This window comes from Callospermophilus lateralis, chromosome 15, assembly GCF_048772815.1.
Source record: "Callospermophilus lateralis isolate mCalLat2 chromosome 15, mCalLat2.hap1, whole genome shotgun sequence".
NCBI classification, from domain to species: domain Eukaryota; kingdom Metazoa; phylum Chordata; class Mammalia; order Rodentia; family Sciuridae; genus Callospermophilus; species Callospermophilus lateralis.
In genome coordinates, this window is record NC_135319.1 from 49,201,941 (window position 1) to 49,225,204 (window position 23,264).

General features: G+C 52.6%; 1 protein-coding gene across 1 annotated transcript in view; it reads right to left on the reverse strand.

Annotated features, from left to right (window-relative positions):
- The window catches only part of Dlg5 (discs large MAGUK scaffold protein 5), a 104,083-nt gene that overhangs the window by 12,337 nt on the left and 68,482 nt on the right, over positions 1–23,264 (reverse strand). The window contains exons 8-26 of the mRNA XM_076834803.1: positions 21,973–22,157; positions 20,395–20,520; positions 18,596–18,728; positions 17,929–18,056; positions 17,137–17,312; positions 16,501–16,604; positions 14,975–15,067; positions 12,468–13,484; positions 11,703–11,826; positions 11,134–11,278; positions 9,180–9,292; positions 8,509–8,598; positions 8,142–8,292; positions 5,321–5,483; positions 5,074–5,207; positions 4,271–4,417; positions 2,793–2,976; positions 2,059–2,207; positions 1,159–1,329 (exon numbers count right to left, since the gene is read on the reverse strand). Of these exons, the coding sequence (XP_076690918.1) occupies positions 1,159–1,329; positions 2,059–2,207; positions 2,793–2,976; positions 4,271–4,417; positions 5,074–5,207; positions 5,321–5,483; positions 8,142–8,292; positions 8,509–8,598; positions 9,180–9,292; positions 11,134–11,278; positions 11,703–11,826; positions 12,468–13,484; positions 14,975–15,067; positions 16,501–16,604; positions 17,137–17,312; positions 17,929–18,056; positions 18,596–18,728; positions 20,395–20,520; positions 21,973–22,157 (3,533 nt within the window). The remainder of the gene's footprint in view (positions 1–1,158; positions 1,330–2,058; positions 2,208–2,792; positions 2,977–4,270; positions 4,418–5,073; positions 5,208–5,320; positions 5,484–8,141; positions 8,293–8,508; positions 8,599–9,179; positions 9,293–11,133; positions 11,279–11,702; positions 11,827–12,467; positions 13,485–14,974; positions 15,068–16,500; positions 16,605–17,136; positions 17,313–17,928; positions 18,057–18,595; positions 18,729–20,394; positions 20,521–21,972; positions 22,158–23,264) is intronic.

Sequence of the window (23,264 nt, forward strand, 5' to 3'; positions counted from 1 at the left end):
GGGGATGCTAGAGAGGAAAAAGGAAAAGAGAGGTAGGGGCAGATCTCTTGAAAATCAAAGGGAGGTCAGGAAGGCAGGGAGGGAAGGGGAAGGGCTGGGGAGTGATACTGGCCAAATTACATTGATACACTGTGTGCACGTGCCAGTATGAACAACTATCCATCCCTATGTGCAGCTGTAATGCGACAACAAAAAATGTAGAGAAAATAAATAAAAATGCATCCACGCCAGCAAAAAAAAAAAAGATTAAAGGGGGGGTGCTGAGACTGCAGCTCAGTTGTACAGCACCCTTGGGTTCTATCCGTAGTACTAACCTCCTCCACTCCACCCCCAAAAAAGAGGTGTGGGATAGTGGAAGGCGGTGAGGTCACTTGGGGCTCTACCCTTGGAGGGATTAAGGTAGTTCTCATGGGACCTCAGTCAGTTCCTGTAAGAATGGGTTATTATCAAAAGGCCAAGCCTAGCCCCTGACCCCCTCCCTTCCTATCTTGCCATGTGACCTCTCCTTGTATACAAGGCTGGTCCCTTGTGTTTCCCTACCACACTGTGATACAGCCCAGAGGACACTCTCCGGAGACAGAACCGATGGGGCACCCTAATCTTACACTTTCAGCTTCCAGAACTGAAAGCTAAATAAACCTCTTTTCTTTATAAATTATCCAGCCTCAGTTAGTTACAGCAACAGGAAACAAACATAATAAGACAAATGGGTATGGAGCTTCTTTCTGAGATGACGAAAATATTCTCCAATTAACTGTGAATATCGGTGAACACACTGAAGACCACTGAATTGTGTACTTGGGGAGTTGTATGATATGTGAATTATAGCTCCATAAATCTGTTTTAAAAATAGTGATGCCGGGGGCTGGGGACATGGCTCAGTTGGTAGAGTGCTCACCTTGCATGCACAAGGCCCTGGGTTCAATCCTCAGCACCACACACATCAAAAATAGTGACACTCCTGACTGGCCACTCAGCTTCTGCACCCTGACTTGTGACACCACCTGCTTTTGAACATGCGACATTGGCAACAGAGATAGCCCAGAAGCTGACATGAGCAACAGAACCAGTCCTCCAGGAGCTCAAGCCCAGCCTCGCCCTGTGGGACAGCTCTGTGGATGGTGGACCCTGTGGCCCCACCCAGGGAGAGACACTCACACATATTTGCTGGGAATCTGCCCACGCTGGATCTTCTGGGCGTTCTCATCCAGCTGCCACGCCATCCAAGACCCAAATGTGCCCTGGGGCAAGGTGTCGTCCACGTAGAGAATGTCGTCCTTCCTAAAGCTCAGCTCATGCTCCACCTCGGCCAGCCGGTCATACAGGGCCCTGGACCAAGGGACGGAGGGAGCTTCATCAGGATGCGGCCAGTGGCCAGGGGTGCACCAGACTCTGAAGGCTGTTGCTCTGCTTTGCCCCCAACTCTGTCAGGAGCAGGATCCCATTCTGGGCTGGCTCCCAGGCAGGACACCTTGGCTAGCCTCCCTATCACTGAGGGAGCTTCTAGCCCAGGAACAGGCTGTATCTTCCTCTTCCAAATGGGCCTTTCCCATCGGCCTCCCTCCCAGGAGTCAAGGCCCCTGGTTCCCACAGACAGAAACCTCTGGAGACACACACCCTCTCCCGCTCTCAGGACAAGAAGCGGAACTCATCAGCTTCTCATCCTTCCTGTGGTCTCAGATTGCAGGAAATGCAGAGATAGCTCTGACCACTCACAGAAAACGCTCGACGCCCTCCCCACGTGCCATGTTCCACATGGTACTTAAGGGCACCATAGACACCTGAAGCCCACACAGTCTGCACATCACGGTCAGGAGCAGATCCAAGGAAAATGGGGCTCTACAGCCTCCAAATTCCCTAGGCCCCTAACCCTAAAAAAGGGAGCTCAAATGTTTCCTTAGGTTCTCAAGCATTTTTCTAACTCAAAAGAATCCTACCTAGGCACAAGTAGTGCCAATCACAGCCCCAGCCTTGGGCACAGAGCAGAGAGGCAACCATTCACCAGGAGCAGTCTCCATGAGAGCCCCTGCCTGTCCCTGAATCCCCAGCTGCTGGTACCTGATGTAGAAGCTGTCGCCAGGCAGGCCCTTGATCCTGGTGAACTCCTCTGGGCGGTACTGCACCTTCAGGCGGACACTGTCTTTGGGCTTTAGCATCTCCACGTAGACCTCCTCCACCGTCTTATTGCGCACATCCAGGTTGCCATACTGTCCAGACAAAGAAGCCGGGGTCAGGAGGGCAATGGCCAGTATGCAGTCCTGGCACCCACCAAGGTGGAGATTCAATCCCTGATCTGAGACTGCCCACCTCCCCTGTGCAGGGAGGGCCGGGTCCTTATGGTCCTCCCAGAGCCTGAGATCTGCACACACTTCCTGGTCCCCCTGCTCTGCCCTCTACAGCTTCTCCTAGGAAAAACCCTCAAGGAAGGCTTTTCCCAACATGGCCCTGCCTCTTGCTTATGAAACTACCTTTACCATCTGTGAGCCATCTCCTGGGGACACAGGGGTGCCACCAAGAAGACGGCAGCCTCCCCAATCAGAGACCTGCTGCTGGCAAGAGAAGCATCTCCTTTCAATGCCCGAGGCCAGAGCCAGGACCAAGCCCTCTCCTTCTCTTGGTGGCCTGCCTCACTGCAGTGACATCCCAGAGGGGTGTGGCAGCATTGCAGGTTCGCAAAGATGAATAATCAGCCCTGTCAGGTCACCAGGGGAGGGGTGTGCTCCTCTGTGCCACCTGAGATGGCGCCAGCCCTGCCACAGGGACAGTGGCCTAGCCCGCTCAAGAGTACTCACCTCGAGGATCAGGTCCCCTGGCACCAGGCCATCGGGACCCCTGGCAGGACTGTCATCCTCTACTTCGGCCACAAACACCCCGTGCAGGTTCCCACCACACAAATGCACCCCAAGGTCCAGTTGAGACTTCTTGATGAAGACAATGCGTGGTTCCGGGGTCTTCTTGTTGGCATCTCCCATGATCCTTTTAGGAAGGAAAAGGGAGTTTCTCAATCATGCGCAAGGCGGGAAGAAGACAGGGAAATAAGTGACTAGAGCCCCAGCTGTTTCTGCTTGCTTTACGGGTCTCCCAGGTTCCCCAGAGGCCCTTGCCACAGGCTCTAGTTCTAGTTCACGATGCAAGGCACGTGGCAGGAGGCTGAGGGGCAGTGAGGGTAAAAACATGGCTTAGGTCACAAAGACAGTTGGAGACAGAGGTAAAGCCGAGGCCTCTGCTTCCAGATCCAGCCATCGCTTTCACGCCTTGGGAGGCATTGCCCACCTGCCCTTGCTCTCCTCCCTTAGTCCTGCCTAAAGAAAGGTAACGTGGGTCTCATGGACCAGAGCACAGCGGCTCACTTAGCAATGTCTCCCAAGCAGCTGCTGCAGACCAGGACCTGCACCAACTGGCAAAGAGACCTTGTCAAGGAGAATTTAGAACCAATGAGGGCAGCTGGAAATAGGCTAGCAGAGAAACCAAGTGGAGGGAGCGGGAGCAGTAGTGGGGACTGATGGAGGGAAACCAGCCTAGGATTAAAATTTTGCTGCAGGTTAAGTTCCAACGGGACACAGTGAAGAATACAGAGCTGGCCTCATTCTGCGTGATGCTGAGGCTTTGCTGGAAAAGGGGGCCCTCTCTAGGCTCCTCCAGGCCCAGACCAGGCTGAGGGGCAAGCAGTTCTCATGAAGGCTCCTGCCTCCTCCTGATGCTGCTCCCTCCTCCTGCTCACCCTGAACATCTATCTGCACCTAGCAGTCACTTCTCCTTGCCACACGGCTGGTGTGGCTGCACATATCTGGGCCCTGGCCTGTCACTTCCTTGGGAACAATGCCGCTGCTGATGGCCAGAAACCTAGGGCCTGGCTGGTGATGACTATGGGATTGTGTCTCGAGAAAGAATCAGAAAATGAGTGAATGAGAGGGGCTAGGGCTGTCGCTCAGTGGCAGAGCACTTGCCCAGCACGTGTGAGGCACTGGGTTCCATCCTCAGCACCAATAAAAATAAATAAATAATTAAAATAGAGGTATTTAAAGAGAGAGAGAGAAAAGAGGGAGAGCAACAAATGAGTCAGTGAGAAAACAAGAGAAAGAGGGAAGGAAAGAAAGAAGAGAGGAAGGAAAAAGGAAAAGTGTCTCCCCCTTTCACCCTGGACACCTGGGTATGTAGCCGGCAGCACAGTCCGAGATCAGCTGCCTGGCACCCACACCCCTAAGGGATGTGTTCCATCCCACTCGGGCTAGGTAGACAGAGGAAAAGCCCACAGCATGCATGTGCTGACCTGGAGCAGGGGGTGCTCTGCTTGGCTGGGGGTGTGCCAGGACCCTCGTCCTGCTCCATGAGCGGATCAATGACAGAGGGGTGCTCTGGGGTGGTGCTACCACTGCCCTGGAGAGTGGCATGGGCACCGGCAGGGTCCAGGTGGGAGCTAGGGAGGGAAGGCAAGAGGAGTAAGGAAAAGCACAGAACATGTGGCACACACCACCCAGGGCCATGCCCCCACCAGGGACGACTGGGTTTGCACTGCAAATTGGGAACAGGTCACACAGCGCTGAGCCCTGGAAGGGCAGATTCATCAGGCTCTTGGACTGTGTCACCTGCTCCACAGGACTGCCTGTCCTCAGCTCAGGAATCCTCTCCAAAGGCATCCAGCCTAGGGGACACATGAGGTCACTGTCCCTTTTCCTGGCTTCTGCATCCTGTCTCTCTGAGCCATGGAGTAGGACCCTGCAGGACACACTGCCCCTCTTATCTTCTTCCCTGTGACCCACAGCACAGGGGCACATAGAGCAGGCATCTGACACCCGCTCATGGACACAGCCGAGCACTGTGTGTGAAGCCTGCTCCAGAGCCTCGGTTACTAGTTATCATAGGGCCCTACTGGGCAGTGGGCCTCCTGCCACCTATTCCCACACCCCATTTCAGGAGGACAGATACTCTCAATGTGTGCCCTTTTCCCAAAGCCCAAGGCTAGTCAACTCCCCTGACCAGCAACAGAACCCCCAGCATTCACTGTGGACACCCCAGGCCTCCCCATGGTGAGCAGCACACCATCGCACCCACCTCTTGGCCCCCAGCACTCACCTGGAGCGGGAGTGGCTGCCAAGCTGGTGCATATGTGGGTTGTACTGGGCCAGGATGGTGATGGTGTCACACTGCTGCCCTATGATGAGCCGGGCCTGCTGCTCTGTGGCACTCCGCAGGTTAATGCCATTGAACTGGAGAGACACCCAGGGTGGGCTCAGGAATGGGGTGGGAGCCGTGGACATGGACTTCAAGCACTGCTTTTTCAGGGGTGGAGGAGAAGAGAAGAAAGGCCACTCCCTCCTACCTCAAGTAACTGGTCCCCATACTCAAGGCCAGCCTGGTGGGCAATGCTGCCGGTGGTCACTTTGGAGACGTAGATGCCGCCCTTCTCTCCACTCACAATGGAGATGCCCAAAGGCTCTGAGCCCTTCTGTACCTTCACATGGCGTGGTTCCTCCACGTAAGGCCTGGGAAAAGAGCCAAAGGTGTCGAGGACTCAGACACAAAGGACAGGCTGGGGGAGGCAGGTCAGGCATGCGCTCAGGTATACAGAGAGGGCCCTGGAGCCGGGTGCTGCTGTGATGACATGGCTGGATGGGGACACGATGAACCAGCTTCAATATGACAAAGGATACACATTCCCAAAACTTCATGCGATACAAACACAGCACACCCAAATGGACAAGGAAACACCCAGCCCCAAAGACACAGAGAATGGTCCATGGGAACTAGGAACACCAAAATGCACATGGGAGAAAACTCACATATCTTCATTTTATGAGAGAAGCTGCCTCTCAGCATGCAATTTCCAACCCTTGAGGGAGGGGTCCTCATGACCACCCCCCTCCAGAAAAAGAGATGGCTCCTGGGATGACGTTCACGCCAGGAGGAGATGACATAAAACATCAGTCTTTGTATGTACTGGCTACATGGGGGTGACGCAAACTGATCATGGAAATTAAGCTGCTGCAAACCCAAGCCATGGAGAAGGACGGAGAGGGAGGCAGAGAGCAAGGCTGGGACCATGCACCTGCTGCCCAAGGGCACCAGGAGGCAGGGGCTCGGGGAGCCTCATGTTGCGCCAACCTCAGACTCCTCAGCGAGGAGGACCTGGGCCTGGCGGCCACAGGCAGCCTCAGAAGAGATCTGTGGCGGAAGAGACATCTGGATGGCACCAAAGTTGGAAAGGAGAGAAGGGACACTCAGAAGGAAGATGACTCAGACGCCTACGACTACAGAAAACAGACAGCGAGCAACACAAAGCGACCCCCGACCCCACGGCCCGAGCTTCACCAGCCCTGGGCCTTCTTCTTCTGGGACACAAAAAAGAAAGTCAGGCCGAAAACCAAGAGAAGGGTGGTCTGATGCCCACCCTTGGGTCCCCTCTAGAGCCCATGGACAGATCTGTGTGGCAACAAATGAGTTGGGAGGGGGGCACTTGAACCAGCACCCCTGCCACAGAGCTCCGGCAGCCCACAACCTCAGCAGGCCTCGGCCTGGGTCCCGCTGCTCAGGGCCAGGCCCCCTTAGAATAGCAGAAATTAAAATGCTGGGCTGGGGCTATAGCTCAGCGGGTCGAGTGCTTGCCTTGCATGCACAAGGCCCTGGGTTCAATCCCCAGCACCTTTAAAAAAAAAGACAAAGAAATTAAAATGCTTACAATTCTTTGCTCGCTCCCACCTTCCAAACCTACCTACTTTATAATTCTTCCCTTGACCTGCCAACAGCATCTGAGCTGGCCTGCACCAGTCATTTGTACAACTCAACAAGTACTAGAGTGCCAGGTCAGGTGCAGTTGGCAGGTCAAGGAAAGAATTATAAAGTGGGTAAGAATGGGAGTGGTTTAGAGCGGCGAGCACCTGTAGCTGGCAGCCGCCCTAACGCCATCCAGACAGTGGGGCAGGAACCAGAGCGGGCCGAGGCTGCCTTCTTGTGCCAGCCCACAGGTGCTGCACAGCTGGCTTCTGTCTGCAGCTGCTGGTTCCTCACCGTGACTGCCCGGTCCTCTGCTCCACTTCCACCCAAACATGTATCCCCACAAAGGAGTAGGTAACCTGCTCATATAAAAGCCACTATAAATGATCCTCTGAATCAGGGGTGACTGACACCCAAAGAAGTAGGGATCCACTGTGGAGTGGTGCAAAAGCAGATGGGGCAATGCCACATGGAGCCCACATGCATGTTTAGGTCTGTACCTATGCAGATTTCTGTGGAGAGCCTTGCCCAGGAGTGAGTGTGGTGATCTGAGGTGATCTTTATTTCTTAATCTTCTGAATGATTTAAATTTTATACTCTACACACGAGCTTTCTTGGAACAACAATGTTGCTTTGTAAAACATGTTAATAAATTATACTTATAATGCTCTAAATCACTTAAAATATAAGGTCAGGGTTGGGGATGTAGCTCAGTGGCAAAGTACTCGCCTAGCATGAGCAAGGCTCTGGGTTCGATCCCTTGTGCCACCAAAAGAGAGTAAAAAATAATAATGACTAGAAGAGACATGATTATGTATATAAAATGACAAATAATAAAACATATATTAAAAATGTATGTCCATGTAACAAGTGAATTTCTGAGACTACATGTAACTTTTTTCTTCTTTCTACTTTTCTAACTAACTCTCAAGTTTCTATAATAAGTCTATGAGAGTGAACTTCAGAATCAGGAAAAAGGGATGATGTTTAATTAATAGGCTGTTGCTCAGCCAGGACACACGTGTTCAATCTCGTCTTTAATTGCACAATAGCACTGGGGGTCAAGGATGTGCATACTTCTCCCTCCTGGGGAGCAGTCCCTGGCTCTTATGCACGGCAGGGTGCTGACAGGTTGCTTGGTTGCACGTGACACATGCACCCCCTCCCGCTGGGGCCAGGCTGGCCACAGTTCCTACATAAGTGCCCCACAGAAAATACTAGTGACTTGCTGGAACAAGGTGCACGGGTGCTAGGTGACCTAAAGTAGATTGGCTGAGTCCCATTTCAAATCAAAGCACTATTCTCCAACCCTCCCCCCCCCCACCGACCACTTCCACAAGCAAGCCCCACCCCACACCCAAGCACTGGCTAGTGGTCCAGATGTGCCATCCAGTAGTTGGCCCAGGCCACGGATACCCATGCACACTCACCTGTCCTTCCTCCGCTCCCCGAGGGACGCAGGGTTGACAGCAATCCTGGGCAATGTGGAGGCGGAGGTCTGGGACTGGCTACAAGTGGACAGGGTGTCAATGTTGAGGGGCGACTGTGGAGGGGTGCTGCATTCGGAATGTGACAACGAACCTGTCAAGAGAGGAGAGATGCGAGGACACAGGGCCCCACATCAACCACAGGGTCTGGACGCTGGGCTGCAGCTGCCTGCCACCGCCAGCATCAGGCCCCACCATTACCACTGACTGAAAGGACTTGCAAACTGCAATCTGCACCCAGGGAACCCAGGCGGGGACAAAAGGAGGCAGCGGGATGAGTAGCGGGAGGGGCATGCCCACAAGTGCTTACCTCTGTCAGAGCCCATGACAGACCGAGGGTACCTCGGCGTTAATGGGATCTTAATGCGTTCTGCCTTGAACTGCAAGTTACTGGAAGACCCTGTTCCAAAAGAAGATGGGACATCAGGCCTTGTGGTTAAACACCACCCCCGACCCCTCCCATGGCTTGGCAGTCAGGATGGTAGCATGCAAAGCTGGGCCTGCCATGCAGCTCTGGGGGAGCCTGGATGTGGAGCAGTTGCAAGAAACAGACACTTGGCCTCTAGTATTGGCAGAAGTGGGCAGGCCTGGAGTCTGTCTCCAGAACAGGAGCACCACTTGTGGTGACCCACGAGATACAGGCAGCTGCTCGGTCTCCTCTCCCCAACACCAAGATTTCCCCAGGGTCTCTTTACAAGGCCATATAAGCCTCTGCTCCACGTGACCCAGAGTGAGCAGCCATACAAACACACCAGGATAGCCAAGAAGTTCAGGGAGAGAAAGCAAGGATCTGAGGGGTCACAGGCTGTGGGCAAAGAGCACAGCTCCGGGTGCAGCGTGGGTGTGAAAGTCATCGGCTCTCCAAAGAAGGAGCTGTGCTTGGCCCCAGGAGAGAGAGGAGCTCATGTGGGCAGCCCACCACGAGATCTGGGCTTTAGGATGCAGGTGCCCACTGCAGCCCAGGGTCCAAGCAGTAATTACCGAGGCGGGCGCTGGAAGGCAGCGAGTTGGACCCGTGGGAGGCTCTCATCTCAGCATAGTCACTGCTGGCCCTGTGGCTGAGGTCCAGGCTCAGGCGGCCCTGGTGCTGGACACTGGGAGAGAACCAGAGGGGAGGGTTTGTAAGGACCAGGACCAGAGGTGGCCACCAGGGATAGACTGTGACGGCCTAGGCCTCCCTCACCACAGGCCAGGACAGCAGCCTGCCCCACCACTTCTCAGAGGTGGCATCTAAGAGGGCCACAAACACAGGGCAAGCCAGAGTCACATCCAGGTCAACGGCAGGGACAGATTGCGCTCACTGGAAGGAAGGGTCTGCTACAAGGAAAACAGGCTCTGCAACCCAGGTGGGCCCAGGAGGAGGACAGGGAGAGGCCGCATGGGCCCCAGGACCTGGGAGAGGTACTCCATGAGCCACTCTGAACAGTGTAACCAGGAAAGCAGAGAGTGGTGGCAGAGAGCCCGGCTCCCTACGGTCAGGTCCCCACAACGTACAGAGACGCCACCTTCCTGCTTAAAACCCTCCCGTGGTCTCCGCCATACTCAGAGTAAAACCCCAATTCTAAGCCAGGCTGCAATGGCTGTCTGGGACCCCAGTTACTTGGGACGCTGAGGTGGGAGGATCACAAGTTTGAGGGCAGCCTGGGCAGCTCAGTGAGACCATGTCTCAAAATAAAAAATAAAGACCTGGGGGTGTAGCTCAGTGGTAGAGCATTTCTAGTTTGCACAAGGCCCTGGGCTCAATCCCTGGGACTGAAGGGGGCGGGAGGTTGTGGGGCTAGGGAAAAGAAAATCCAACTCTTTATTATGGCTGTAGGTCCTGTAGGGTTTGTGCTGGCCAACCTGGGGTCTCCTCCTGACTCACTGCCCTCCTGCCAACTCCCAGGATTTCAGCCTCAGCATCAATGACACTTCTGTCTGGATGCCCCACCCCAGTTTGCGCAGCTTAGTGGCCACTGTCTTCTCAGTCATAGCCCAGCCTGTCACCCTGTCTTACTGTCTTCAGAGCCACTCGGCACCACTTCAAAGCACCCTGTACGTGTTTATTTGCCTCCCACACTTGAACAAAAGCACCCCATGAGTAGGAAGCTCATCTCTGTGGTCCACCACGGTCTCCCCTCAGAACTAGTCTAGTTCTTGGAACATAAAAGGTGCTCAATAAAAATTTGTAAGAGTGATCTTGAGTCAGCCTACCCACTTTTTGACAACTTGGGTTTCCTAATTTATTTAATTATTTATTTTAGTTTTTATTCCTTCCCTTTTTCTTAAGTTTTTATTTTATTTATTTAATTATTTTTTATTTATATATGACAGCGGAATGTATTACAATTCACATTACACATACAGAGCACCATTTTTAATATCTCTGGTTGTACAAAGTATACTCACACCAATTCGTGCCTTCATACATGCACTTTGGATAATAATGTCCATCACATTCCACCATCATCGCTAACCCCATGCCCCTCCCTTCCCCTCCCACCCCTCTGCCCTATCTAGAATTGATCTTTTTTAATGTTAGGTTTCTCATTTAATAAATGAGATTCATCAGTGCTCTACACAACCCAAGGAAGTTTTCTAATAATGAAATATAGAAATGATCCCTGAATGCAGTTTTGCCCCATTCACTTTTGAAAGCTCTCATCCCTACAGCAGAGGCAATATAAAAGTATTTAGCTCAGAAGCCTCGAGGGAAGAGGGTGTGGCTGAAGGTCTGAGCAGGGCAACCGGGACATGAGCTGCTGTCACTATCACCTGTTGAGAATCCACGCTGGTGAACTCACAGAGGAGCTCCAGGTTCCCCGTCCCTTGTCTCCAGCGCTGCTCCACCCAGCCTCTTCCCAGCTAGCCAAGGAAGCTTCTCTGCCCACAGCCCCTCTGCACCTGTGGCACTGGACGACTGGAGCACAGGAAAGGGTAGGGTACCTTTGCATACCTGGGAGGCAAGCCCTGGGGGCCAGCATCTCGGGGCACAGGTGGAGAGCTGCAGGGGCCAACCCTATGGCTGCGTACAGTGTAGATGGGGTTCCGCAGGATGGAGCTCACAGCAGTGCTGGGGGTCATGCTCCGGGGAACAGTTCCTAGAAATGGGCTGGATGAGAACAATGGCCCCCAAAGCACCTGCCCAGATAGCCCTGGACTTGCCTACACCCTCTCCTGTACACCAGGGTGGTGGTCATGGTCTTTTGGAGAAAAAAACTCTATTATAGGGAAATAAGAGTTTTAGCCACCAATTTGCTAACTGACTTTGGCTATTGGACTTTCCCCACCTGTAAAAAGGGAGATCCCTCTTGCACCATTGCCCAGGCTGCCGTGGGGACAAGCAAGTTAGTTCCCACAAACTAAGATATGACATGGATGACCAACCAGTCTGGACAGGGCAGCAATTCCTATTTCTCTGGGCCTCGGGGTTGAAGACCCATGACAGCCATGAAGTATGTGCCTCCCCTCTCCCTGGAGACCACACAGCTGACCCTTCTCCCAGCCCCTGTCCAGCCCACTCACCCACGGATGGCCTGTTGGGGTAGAGCGGGGGGTTCCCATGCCGGTTGGAATGCCCTGGTGAGTAAGGGGACCACTCCTGCACCTCGGGGGAGAGCTCTCCACTAGCTGGGATGCACTTCTGCTCCTGTAGAATCAAAGACAAGGAGTATTTTCTGGAGATAGTGGGTCTATGTGCAAGCCAACTTCTATCCCTCACGCACGAGCTCCTTCTACTCCAGCATAGGAGGTGAGCAGTAGGGCAGAAGTCACCGCCCACTCATGTTGCCTCACACAGCTTCCTTCACAAGCCCTTCTGAAGACAACTGCAAAGGAAGACTCTACCCTTTCCAAGAAACAGCCTCTGGGAGTGGAAGGTGAGCAGGTAGGCACGCACCCGGCTCACAACTGCATGCCTCAGCATACACTGGTGCCTCAGAGGATCCTGGCTCCCGGCAATCTCTCCCTTCTAGAAACAACTACAGCACACATGATCAGACCACCCTGCTGCCTGTAAATAGTCTCACACATGCCACTCATGTCTTCAAACCCTTCAAGTGCAAGTCTGTGTCACTTGACTTTGTGGTACAAGTTCAAAGGCTTCTTATTGAAAAAGAAACGCTATGTCTAAGCAAATGTCCTCTGTGCTTCCCTCCACCCCAGCCCACTCCCCCACGTGCATACAAGTTAACAGTGAAAAAGCCAGTCTAGCACAAGTGGGGACGCCAGGGCAGGGTCCCTCTGCAGGATTCCCATGGCCAACTCCCCCCACCCAGGGCTGAGCTCTACCTCCAGGAATTGAGCAGGAATCACTACCGGAGCAAGCTTGGGCCGAAAACTAGGTGCAGACTTTGGCCGGCGGCGCTTCTGCCCCAGCTCATCTGCCTTCTGGGAAGTGAGGTCCTCGTCACAGGACTTCTTGGCTGGCAGGTAGGAGGAGTCCCCATCCCCTTCGGGGTAGTAGCTGGAGGCGATGCGGACCCTGGCCTTGCGAGGGGGTGATGCATGCATGGGTTCTCCGAGGTCAGTGTCCGGGGGCGGGGCCCCTGGTGGGCTGGTAGATGGAGAGCTGCCCACCAGTGTGGCCTCTGACTCTGAACTGGTTTCCAGTCTTTGCTGGAACTTGATGGAGTCACTTCTCCTGGGGGGCTTTGGGGGTGTCAGAGGCCCCATCCTCTTGGAGGGCTGGGGCGAGTGAATAGGCCCAGGGCCTGGGAGCAAATAGTCTATTTTGGGGGGCGTCTGGGGACGTTTGAAAGTGTTTGGGTCAAAGATAGACTTTCTTTGCTTTGGCTTCTTGTAAACGGAGAGCTTCTCCGGCCCTGCTGTGGAGCCGAGCACGGCCTTGGGCCAGGTCCCACCGCTGTTGGAGCCCTCAGCATCCACCTTGTCCAGAGGGGCCTCCACCACCCCACAGGGGCCCACCTCGGTCTCAAAGGGCAGCAGGGGCCGCCTGCTCCTCATGTCCACCAGCCCGTAGCCACGTTCCCCAGAGGCATCAGAGTGGAAGGAGCTCAGGCTGCGCTCGGAGGTGCTGGGACAGGTCTGGGGGGAGACTGGAAAGGGGCCCCCAGGGAACGGTTTGTGTAGAAAGGAGGTGCTGCCTCCGGGAGGCCCCGGCTCCTTCCTGTCTTCCAGCCCAGCACAGAAGAGCTCCGTCTGTGTGGAGCTGTGGTGCTGCATCAAGTTCCGCTTGTGATGAGCCTGGGCCTCCAGGCCATGGGTCCGAAGACTCAGCATCTTATCAGAGTCCTTGATATTTTCAAAGATGTTCTGGCCGCTCCACGAGGAGCTCTGAGGGAACACCTAAGTAGGGTTGCAGAGGGGTGAGAAAAAAAGGCAGCAGGGCCTGGAGTTGCCACTGATAATTGTCCCCACAGCAGAGCAGGATGGGCCACCCCCCCACCCAAAAGGGACCAACAGGCACATGCAGGCGAACGCACATGCATGCACATGGCCCCCGATGGTGAAGTCTCCTCGCAGCCTCCGCCACTTGGAATGCACAGAACTATAAAGTTCTGTGATCTTTATAGGATCCCCACAACTTTGAGCACTTTCTTTGATCAGTCTAAACACTAAAAATCTCCCACGGAAAATGCAGGTGATGGTATATTGATCATCACTAAAAGGACATGAGCTGTCAAGCCACGGAAAGACATGAAGGAACCTAAATGCACAGTACTCAGTGGAGAAGGCCATGGGGAAAGGCTGACTGCGGCATGACTCCAACCACATGACCTTCTGGGAAGGGCAAGAGTCTGCAGGCAGCGCAAGGATCAGTGGTTGTCAGAGGCCTGAGAAGGGAGAGATGACCGGGCAGAGCCCAGGAATTTGCAGGGCCATGAAGCTATCCTACATGACACTGTCATGGTGCACACACATAAGGATACGTTTGTCAAAAGCCACAGGATATACAGCATCAGAGCAAACCCTCAGGCTGGGAGGGAGCTCAGCAGCAGAGTGTTTGTCTAGCATGTACAATGACCAGGGCTCAATCTCCCATATCACACCAAGGTGGGGGAAAAAATGAATCCTCAGGGAAACTGTGCACTTAAGTTCACTAATGCATCAACACTGGCCCCTCAATGGGAACAAGAGTACCAACTAACACAGATGCCAATAACAGGGACAGCCTGGGGTGGAGGGTAGGGGGGGGTGGGGCTTGGTTCAAGGAATACATGAGATTGCACCAACCTCAAACAGCTGCCCAAAGAGTCTATTAACTTGATAATAACTGAGAAGTTTAGAAAACCACTCTTAATGAAATGGATGGGCCTATTTTTTTCTAACTTTCTATGATTTATCTTTTCAGCTAAGTAGAAAAATTGACAGGAAAGTATAATGAATACCCACCACTGGACTCCATAAGATTTTACCAAGCGGTCTTGAATGTCTGTCTATAGTGATATTGCAGATCACTGGAAAAGTCAAGCTGTAGCTTAACATTTCACTAACAACTTTAGCTTGTACCTCCTCAAATAAACTCATTCCCCATATATAACTCCAATGTTGTCATCAGACCTAAGTAAAAATTTTCTATTGTCATCCAATTATCCAGTTCAGATTCAGCTGTACCCACTGTCCCCAAAACGGTCTTTGCAGCTGTTTTTTGTTGTTGTTGTTTTTCAACCAGGATACAGCCAGGACCCAGCCAGGCCTTGTGCACACTCTGCACTTTGTACATTGGTGCCTTTTTTTCAAGGATCCCCACGACGCTGAGCAGTAGGCTGGAGTCGGAGCTGAGGCTCTGGCCACCGCCTCAGTGGTGAGAGCAGAGCTGGCTGCAGGGTCCTTACCTTCAGGAGGGAGAGGGTCAAGGAGTCCTGGCAACTACGCAACAGAGATTCACATTCATTCAGGGACTTGTTGTCCAGTGCGATGCCATTGATCTAGGGCCAAACAGAGAGCTGTTCAGATCCACTGGCAGGGAAGCCTCAGCCCTCTTCTCAGGGCTGCCAGGACAGAGGCTCAGCCACATACCACCCATGGAGGACAGCAGGCCTGGTTGTGCAAGGTACCAAAGTCAGGAGTGGGTGGAGGAGTGTAAGCCCCTCCCCAGTGAGGCCCAGAGTCAGTAAGGGACTTCTGAGCAAATGAAACCCAAGCCTTCACAGCATTCCCGGGGAAGGGGCCGGCCTTCCTCCTGGGACCAGAACACCAGAGACCCCAGGGAAACATCGGACCCTGGGATGCCCAGATCAGCAGCGGGGAACATCCCAGCTTCATCCTTTGTGTATGAAATAGCTGACAAACATGCATGTTGAGACCAAGGCCATGCAAGGCCATCGTAAGCTAGAAAGCACCACAGGCAATGAGGCACTGCCACTGTTGAGAGGAGATCAACGGCCCGAGACCCGTCTGTCCACATCCCTCAGATACACTCAAACCTTTCCTCAAAGTACACGTGTGACAGTAGATGGCTAAACTGTGGAACAGTGTCATTACTCAGCAATGACAAGGAACAAACTGTTGACACACGCAACCCCCAATGGTCCTCACAGGCTTGATGCTGGGAGAAAAAAAGCCACCCCAAAGCCACCCACTATAAGGTTCCATTTATACGACGTTCTCAAAATGACAAAATTATAACGAAGAACAAATCAGGGGCCAGAAGAAAGGAATACTGGGGCAGAGCGGGGCCTGACTGTAAAGGGGTGACAGGAGGGTGGCCTCTGTGGTGGTGGTCCCTGGTCTGCATCTGACTGTGGCAGTGGTTACACAAAACGATGTATCAGAAAACCACAAACCATGCACACCTGCTGCACCACAGTCAGCTTGCTGGCTTTGATGGAGGGGGAGCCGGGTGAGGGGCAGGTCAGACTTCCCTGTATTCCCTTGGTAACTTGTAACTATTTCAAAGTCCAAAAGTCTTGGAATGGTGAATGAACTATAACCCCTTCTGAGAAGGAGATGTTGAGGCAGGAGGATTGCAAGTTCAAGGCCAGCATGTTCAACTTATTTTGAAAATAAAAAATAAAAAAGGGTAGGGATATAGCTCAGTGGTTAAGTGCCCCTGGGTTCAATCTCCAGTACCACAGGAAGAAGGGGGAATAAAGCAAATATTATCTCTATGTGGTAGCAATACAAATGTTTGTTATTTCCTTCCTAGGCACTTTCTGTATTTCATAATTTTCTAGTGTTTACTGCAGCAGTATTTTGACACCGTTGGGGGGACTAATTACTTTTTGAATGTTAACATGGTGCAATGCCCAAGAACAAGGGACGTATGAAAACTCTGCTCGTGACTTCTTGCTCAAACGTCTCATACGTAACCCAGCCATCTCGGAGCAGCAGACAGCCTGGCTCCGTCCTTGAAACTCACCGCCACAATCCTGTCTCCCACGGCGAGGGACCCTTCTTTGGCAGCAGGGCTTCCAGGTACCACAGCAGCAGCATACACTCCACTCTCCAGACTGATGCCGCTGTCTGCAAGCCACAGGATGGTAGTGGGCAACCCTGTTCTGGCTGCCCCACCCCTTTTTTTTTTTTTTTTTGAGGTACTGGGGATTGAACCCAGGGGCACTCAATCACTGAGCCACATTCCCAGCCCTACTTTGTATTTTAGTTTGAGACAGGGTCTCACAGAGTTGCTGAGTGCCTGAGGCTGGCTTTGAACTTGTGATCCTTCTGCCTCAGCCTCCCAAACTGCTGGGATTACAGGCATGTGCCATAGCACCTGGCCCCACCCCATCTTGGTTAATGAAACTTATAAAAGGGGAGGTCAGCAGACTGCACACTGTCCAGCCCAGTACCCCCACCTGGTCACACCCAGAAGGGGGTTCGGTCACACCCAGTCTGGTGAATCAGACACTCGAGACCCAGACAACCCCCTGCCAGGAAAGCACACAGGCTGCATTTAAATGGCATCAACAACTCATGCCTGAGAATGATGTGCTTCTGCAAACACGCAAGCCCTGCCAGCCAGAAAGGGCACCTGCCACCTCTGCAGGCTCCCTACCTTTCTGTCCACTGAGGTTTATGTGCAGGGGTGTGACCACCTTCCCACCCAGGGACTTCCTCCGCCGCACGACCATGTTGATGGCCCCCTCTCCATTGAGGAGGGCCTTGATGGCCTGCTTCTTGTCCTTGTTGATGAGGTCCACATCGTTGATTCTCAGCAGCCAGTCGTTGACCCTGAGGAGAGACACAGCCCAACTGGCAATCACAAGGATCCTGGGCCCTTTGGGTCACCCCACCACTCCCATTCAGGGGTCAAATGCCAAAAAAAAAGCAGTTGCCCTGCGTTCACATTCAGAAAGAGCTCCTCTCCCTGGAGCATACGGTGGTTAAGTTTACAGAGGCTGGAGCTAGACAACCTGAGCTCAAATCCTGGCTCTGCCACTTACTAGCTGGGGGACCTAGCTGTTCTGTGTGTCAAGTGTCCTCATCTATAAAATAGGACCAACAATTGCACTGACTTCATAGGACTGCAAAGATCAATCAACTCATTTATATAAAGTGCTTAAACCAGTACGTAGTAAATACAACTCATGGAATGAGAACATGGCACAAGTCCTCGGCTTCAACACATCCCATCTGAGCCCTCTGCCAAAAGACAACCCTTGGTAACTAGAGAAAAACCAGATTCAGAGGCAACTGAGAGACACAGTGTCTCCTTTTAAACCAATCTTAGCAGTTGAGCCTGAGGCCTCAGAGAGACTCTGAATCCCCAGATGCTGGGATCCATTCATCCCAGCACTACCTGACTCTCCGAGTCCTCTGCATTGGACCAGACATCCTTAACTCTTACCTTAAGCGGCCATCAGCAATGCTTCCTTTGTCCACTTTCGTGACAAATATGCCACAGTCCCCTGGGAAACAAGGCTCATTCACACCTTCTGCCATGTCAAACCCAAGTGCCTTCAAGTCAACCTCCTCCTGTCGGGACAGCAGCAGCACACTTTACCAAGCAGTAAGCAGAAACGTTTGGCTCCTAAGCCCCCAAGCCACACTCACTCAGTCCCCAGAATGGAAGGCTGGGGGGAGCTGTGACCTGCCCGCTCTGGCCCCTGCAGACGCACATCCCCGCCAGCACCTCCCCTGCACTCCACTCCTCCCTCTGCTGTGCTGTGCAGCACACTGTGAGGCACGGGACTCTGACTGCTACAGCCCATCTCGGACCGCTGCAAGAAAGGATGGACTCCCACCCCAGGGGAAAAAGCTGGTCCTTGGGCTGGGGCTGGGGCTCAGGGGTAGAGCGCTTGCCTAGCATGTGTGAGGCACTGGGTTGGATCCTCAGCACCACATAAAAATAAATAAAGATATTGTGTCCATCTACAACTAAACAAAAATAAATTAAAAATTTTTAAAAAGCTGGTCCTCTGAGATGGTAGCAGTGAAACAGAGACACTGCCAGAGAGGGCCATCCCTGGTCTTCACGACATGCACGGGGAGAAAAGCCACCCAAGGCAGCTCACCGTCTCCCTTTCAAACTCGACGACTTCTGTTTCCCACTCCATGGAATCTGTATCAATGGCCGAGTCGTGGGAGCTGTGGGCCATCAGCTGCCGGAATCGGGCCTCCTTTTCCAACTGGGATTCCATCTGCTCCCTGTGAACAGAGAGAACTATGGCGATGGCCCTTTGGAAAGCAAAAACATCCCCTGGCATCACAACTCCACGCCAAGGTTGCCATTCATGAAAGCCCTTCAGGGCTCCTTTCTTGTACTCTAGGCCAGCTTCCGCCACGCCTGGAGGGCCAGTCAAGGCTTCCTGTGTTATCAGAGGGCTTTCACAGGGGCTTTTGTAAAAAGACAGATTCTCCCCAAATTTATCGAGAGGCTTAAAACAGTTCAGGTCAAAATGCCATTGAGACTTTTTTTAGATACAGACAAAATTATTCCCAAATGTACACGAAAAAGAATGAGAACAGCTGACCATTTTGAACATGGGACAATCAAGGGGGAGGAGTCACTCTACCTGGTCTTAAGACTTACTGAAAACCAACTATGATGAAGACTATGTGATACCGCAGAGAGACGGACACACAGATCAATGGAACAGAACAAGGGACCTGGAAATGGCACCACACAAATACCAAGGTGCACATGTAATCAACAAGAGGACAATCCCGCGGACTGGGGATGTGGCTCAGTGGTACAGCACTTGCCTAGCAGATGTGAGAAACTGGGTTTGATCTTCAGCACCACATAAAAATAAATTAAGGTTAAAAAAAAAAAGACAGTCCTGGGTCAATGATGCTGGACAGCAGGACATCATGGAAAACAAGGAACTTCAACTAAAGCCCTTCCCTCCACATAAACTCGAAACATACCACAAATTCAAATGCATAACATGAAACTATAAAACTTTTATAAGGAGTTATAAACAAGAGAATATCTTTGAATTCTAGGACTATGTGAGAGGTTCTTAGACATGAATCATTATGAGTTTTTTTTTTAAATAAATAAATTAGTCCATCAAAAATTTAAACTTTAGCTCTTAAGAAGACCTAGCAAAGAGAATGGAAAAAAAAAAAAAAGACTCAGAAACCCGTCAACCCCCCAATGACTTACGTGTGATGCCCTTCTTTCTAAAATCTGGGCCCAGGCTACCTTTCCAATTCATCCACAATATCCAAGGGGCTCCTGGCATCTTATGAACTGCTCTTGTGTCCTGCAGGCTCCCAGGTCTGCATGGATGGCTCAGCTGGGCTCCCCCTGGCAAGTTCTAGAAGGCTTCTCAGCCTCCAGTCCTCCTTCCAGGCCAGTGCAGCCAAGGCTGTGCACCGAGAGCTTGTAACACTGTTCCATCTGTCGCCACGAAGGCACATCAGACAAGAGTCTGGTTCTAAACCGCATCATGGTTACTGGACTCCGCCAATTTCAAGTTTTAACCTCTGAACTTGGTATTGTCAGTCCTCTGCTAGTGGTCCCAAGTGTTTAGATGACGCTCTGGGAGGTATTGTGACCAAGGAGAGAGTGCCTGACACCCCAAATAGTCTTAAGAATGGCATCCACAGAACACAAGCAGAACAGCCTGTTCCACCCCCACGGGCTTATCACAGACTGTGGCTGTCTTCTGTGCTGGTCTAAGAAGTCTTACTGCTAACAGGGGGACGGAACTGACCTGGACCATTTCACAGAATGACAAAGTGAGGCAAGGTGAAGGGACGGATGCAAGGCCCGCACACAGGGACAAGCCCAGTGTGCTCTGGGTTCAGTGCTCTGCAGGGAGCACGGATGTCATGGTCACACTACATGCCCACCCAAGCCTACTTGAGCTCCTTAAGCTCCCGGCTGACGTCGTTCTTCTGTTTCCGAGTGTCATCCAGGCTGCGCAGGGCCTCAGCCAGCTCACTCACTGCCCGGTCCCGTTCCCGCCGCAGGTTATCACACAGTGTCCTGGCAGGGAAGGCAGAGGGCAAGGTGACCTTGAGGGGCAGGGGGACGGAGGAAGGGCTTATGTCAGCAGCAAACAGCCCAGTAGACCCCTTCCCAAACACCTACAGGCACATGCCTCACTCCCAGAAGGAGTGCTTGGACACCCCACAGTCACCAGGTTCCCAGGGAACTCTACTCCTTCTGCTCCACTCTCGGTGAGCCTGAGGTTAAGAACCACCGTCTGCACGTGCTCACTTATTCTAACTCAGGCTTGGGGGAGGAGGGTGGCTCTTCTCTGCAGTGAAGCACGCCAGATGCCGGGAAGGCTCCATCTTCAGCATTTACCTCATGTCCCTTAGGCCCCTGCACGCAGGGCTTTCTACACGCACCCCAACCCTGCACCTAGACTGGGAGCCCACTCAGCCAGAACCTGATCCTCACACATCTTGGCCACCCTGAGCTTTGCCTAGGTGCAACATGTGAGCTCAGTGGGACTCTGCAAAAGGGGACCACAGCTTGTATCGGCCATCCAGGGAGGTGAGACACTTGACCCATCAGGGAGCAGAAGATGGCTGTGCTCTTTGCCATCTCCAGAACTGGATGTGTCCCGGGGGCTGGTCCTCCCCTCTCCACAGAGTCAAACCTTCCCTGTCTTGATCAGAGCCCAGTTCAGAACTGTACGCTGGAGAAACGTGCAGCTCAGGTCAGAAAAGGAGCAGACAGGAAGCCCCACTAGGCCTCAGTACTCCATCCATGCCCCAGAGAGCACCTCGCTCCTCTCCACTGGTGGGGCCTCTGACCAGCCCCCAGGGCCATAGGTCTCTACCCAAACAGCCTCAGGGGATCTTCTAGAAACCCCTCAATGGCCTCTCTTCCCGGTGCCATCCTCCTCGTCACCTGGAAAAGCCCCATTCAAGCTCCATGTTCTAGCCCGAATGCCATACTTTCTCAAGAGAGCTCCTCATACCCCAAGTGCCCTGTGTGCCCGAGGTCAGCCCTGGCTGAGGCCCCGGACACAACATCCATGCATCCCCCGCTACCCCCCATCCAAGCTGCTCAACATGTCATGAACATCATATGCACCTGGGAGCCTCTCTCAAGGTCTTTATGCTCAAGGGATCTACAATCCTGCAGACAGTTGGCACCTAGTAAATATGCTGAAAGAATGCATTTCCCAATGTGCCACTGTCATGAGAAGCCCTCAAAGTGGCCAGCCCTGTGCCACTTCTCAGCGGTCTCACCTGGACACACACACACTCAGGATGTCTGGGGTGAAGTTAAACAGGAAGGAGAGAGACAGTGCAAAACTCCAAAGCCAAGAGGTGAGGTCTGAACGTCAGCCAGGGGTGAGAGGGAGGAGCCCAGGTCCCTGCCACCCTACCTGGACATACAGTGTCCAATTCTGACCCTCCCAACAGACCTTAGCGTGACCTGGGGAAACGTAAACTCACGCCTGGCCCAAGGTACCCATACCGGATGCTGTCGCGCTCTGCCACAATCTTGTCCCGCTCCTGGAAGGCCCAGTCCCGGCGGCACTTGGCCACATCAGCCTCCTGCAGGGCTTCCTTCAGCTCCTGGCACAGAGCCTTGCACTGCTTTCGAAGGATCTCCACCTCCTTGTTGGCTCTCCCAGCATCCATTGTCACCGTGTCTTTGATCTGGGGGCAAGAGACAGGCAGGGGGTTGGGGGGGCGGTGCTGCTGAGACTCCTGGAGTGGAAGCCCCCCTCCTCCCAATGCAGAGGTGGGTCTGCTCCTCTAGAGAGCTGCATGGAGGGAACACTTAATCTAGCACACCCCCTCCTACACGGGACCCCTACACGGCACAGTGACAGAACATGTCACACATGGTCAGACCACAAGTGGCACTAGGCGAGAGTCAACCCAGACTCTCACAGACCCACACCAGCCTGCACCTAAACCCCAGGCCGTACCCAGCTATGGCCTCGTCAGCTGGGTGGAATGTCTCCATGAGTGCTTTGCCCGAGCTCGTCCTGCCACTTCCATGGTTTATATCTAACAGGCCACTGCAAAGCGCTGAAGAGCCGTCAAGATTTCAAAAGTGTGCCATGTGTGAATGTCACAAAGAATTCCGCTTTTATGTCTAACTATAATGTACCAATTAAATAATAAACTTAGAGAAAGGGAGCTTTGGGGACAAAATGTGATGATGTGAGGCAATGAAGGGGACAAGGGTTGGTCATAACTTCTCCTCCCACCTGCCCCCCATGTCTGCAATACTAGTGTCTATAATGCGCACACTGAGTTTTTATAAAAAATGAAAAGACTCCAGAATTTTTGCTTGTGAATTCTGTGCATCTAAGTTTTTGGGTTTTTTGTCTTTTTGCAGTACTTGGGATGGAACCCAGGGGTGTTCTACCACAACTACATCTCTACTTTTTCATTTTCTTTTGAGACAGGGTCTAAGTTGCTAAGGTTAGTTCTCACCAGAAGGCTCAGTGGGGAAGGAGACCATGGAAACCGGTCATAAGCCTGGAATAGGCTCATAACTAACCTTCGTTGCTCAAGTACAGTCAGCAGGAACCAGGGGGAAATTTGGACAAAAAAGTGTTTTGTAACCCAAGAGTGACATGGTGGCATGCTTTGCTCTGAACTCCTGTTGCCCAAGATTGATGCTAATTATTTTAGTTTCGGTTTTTCCCCTATTTTTATGCTGCATCGAGCATAAAAATAACCTTGCATTGAGCATAAAAATAACCTTGAAAAAATTAAAGACTATTTGTACTAATTCTATCAATAATTTGT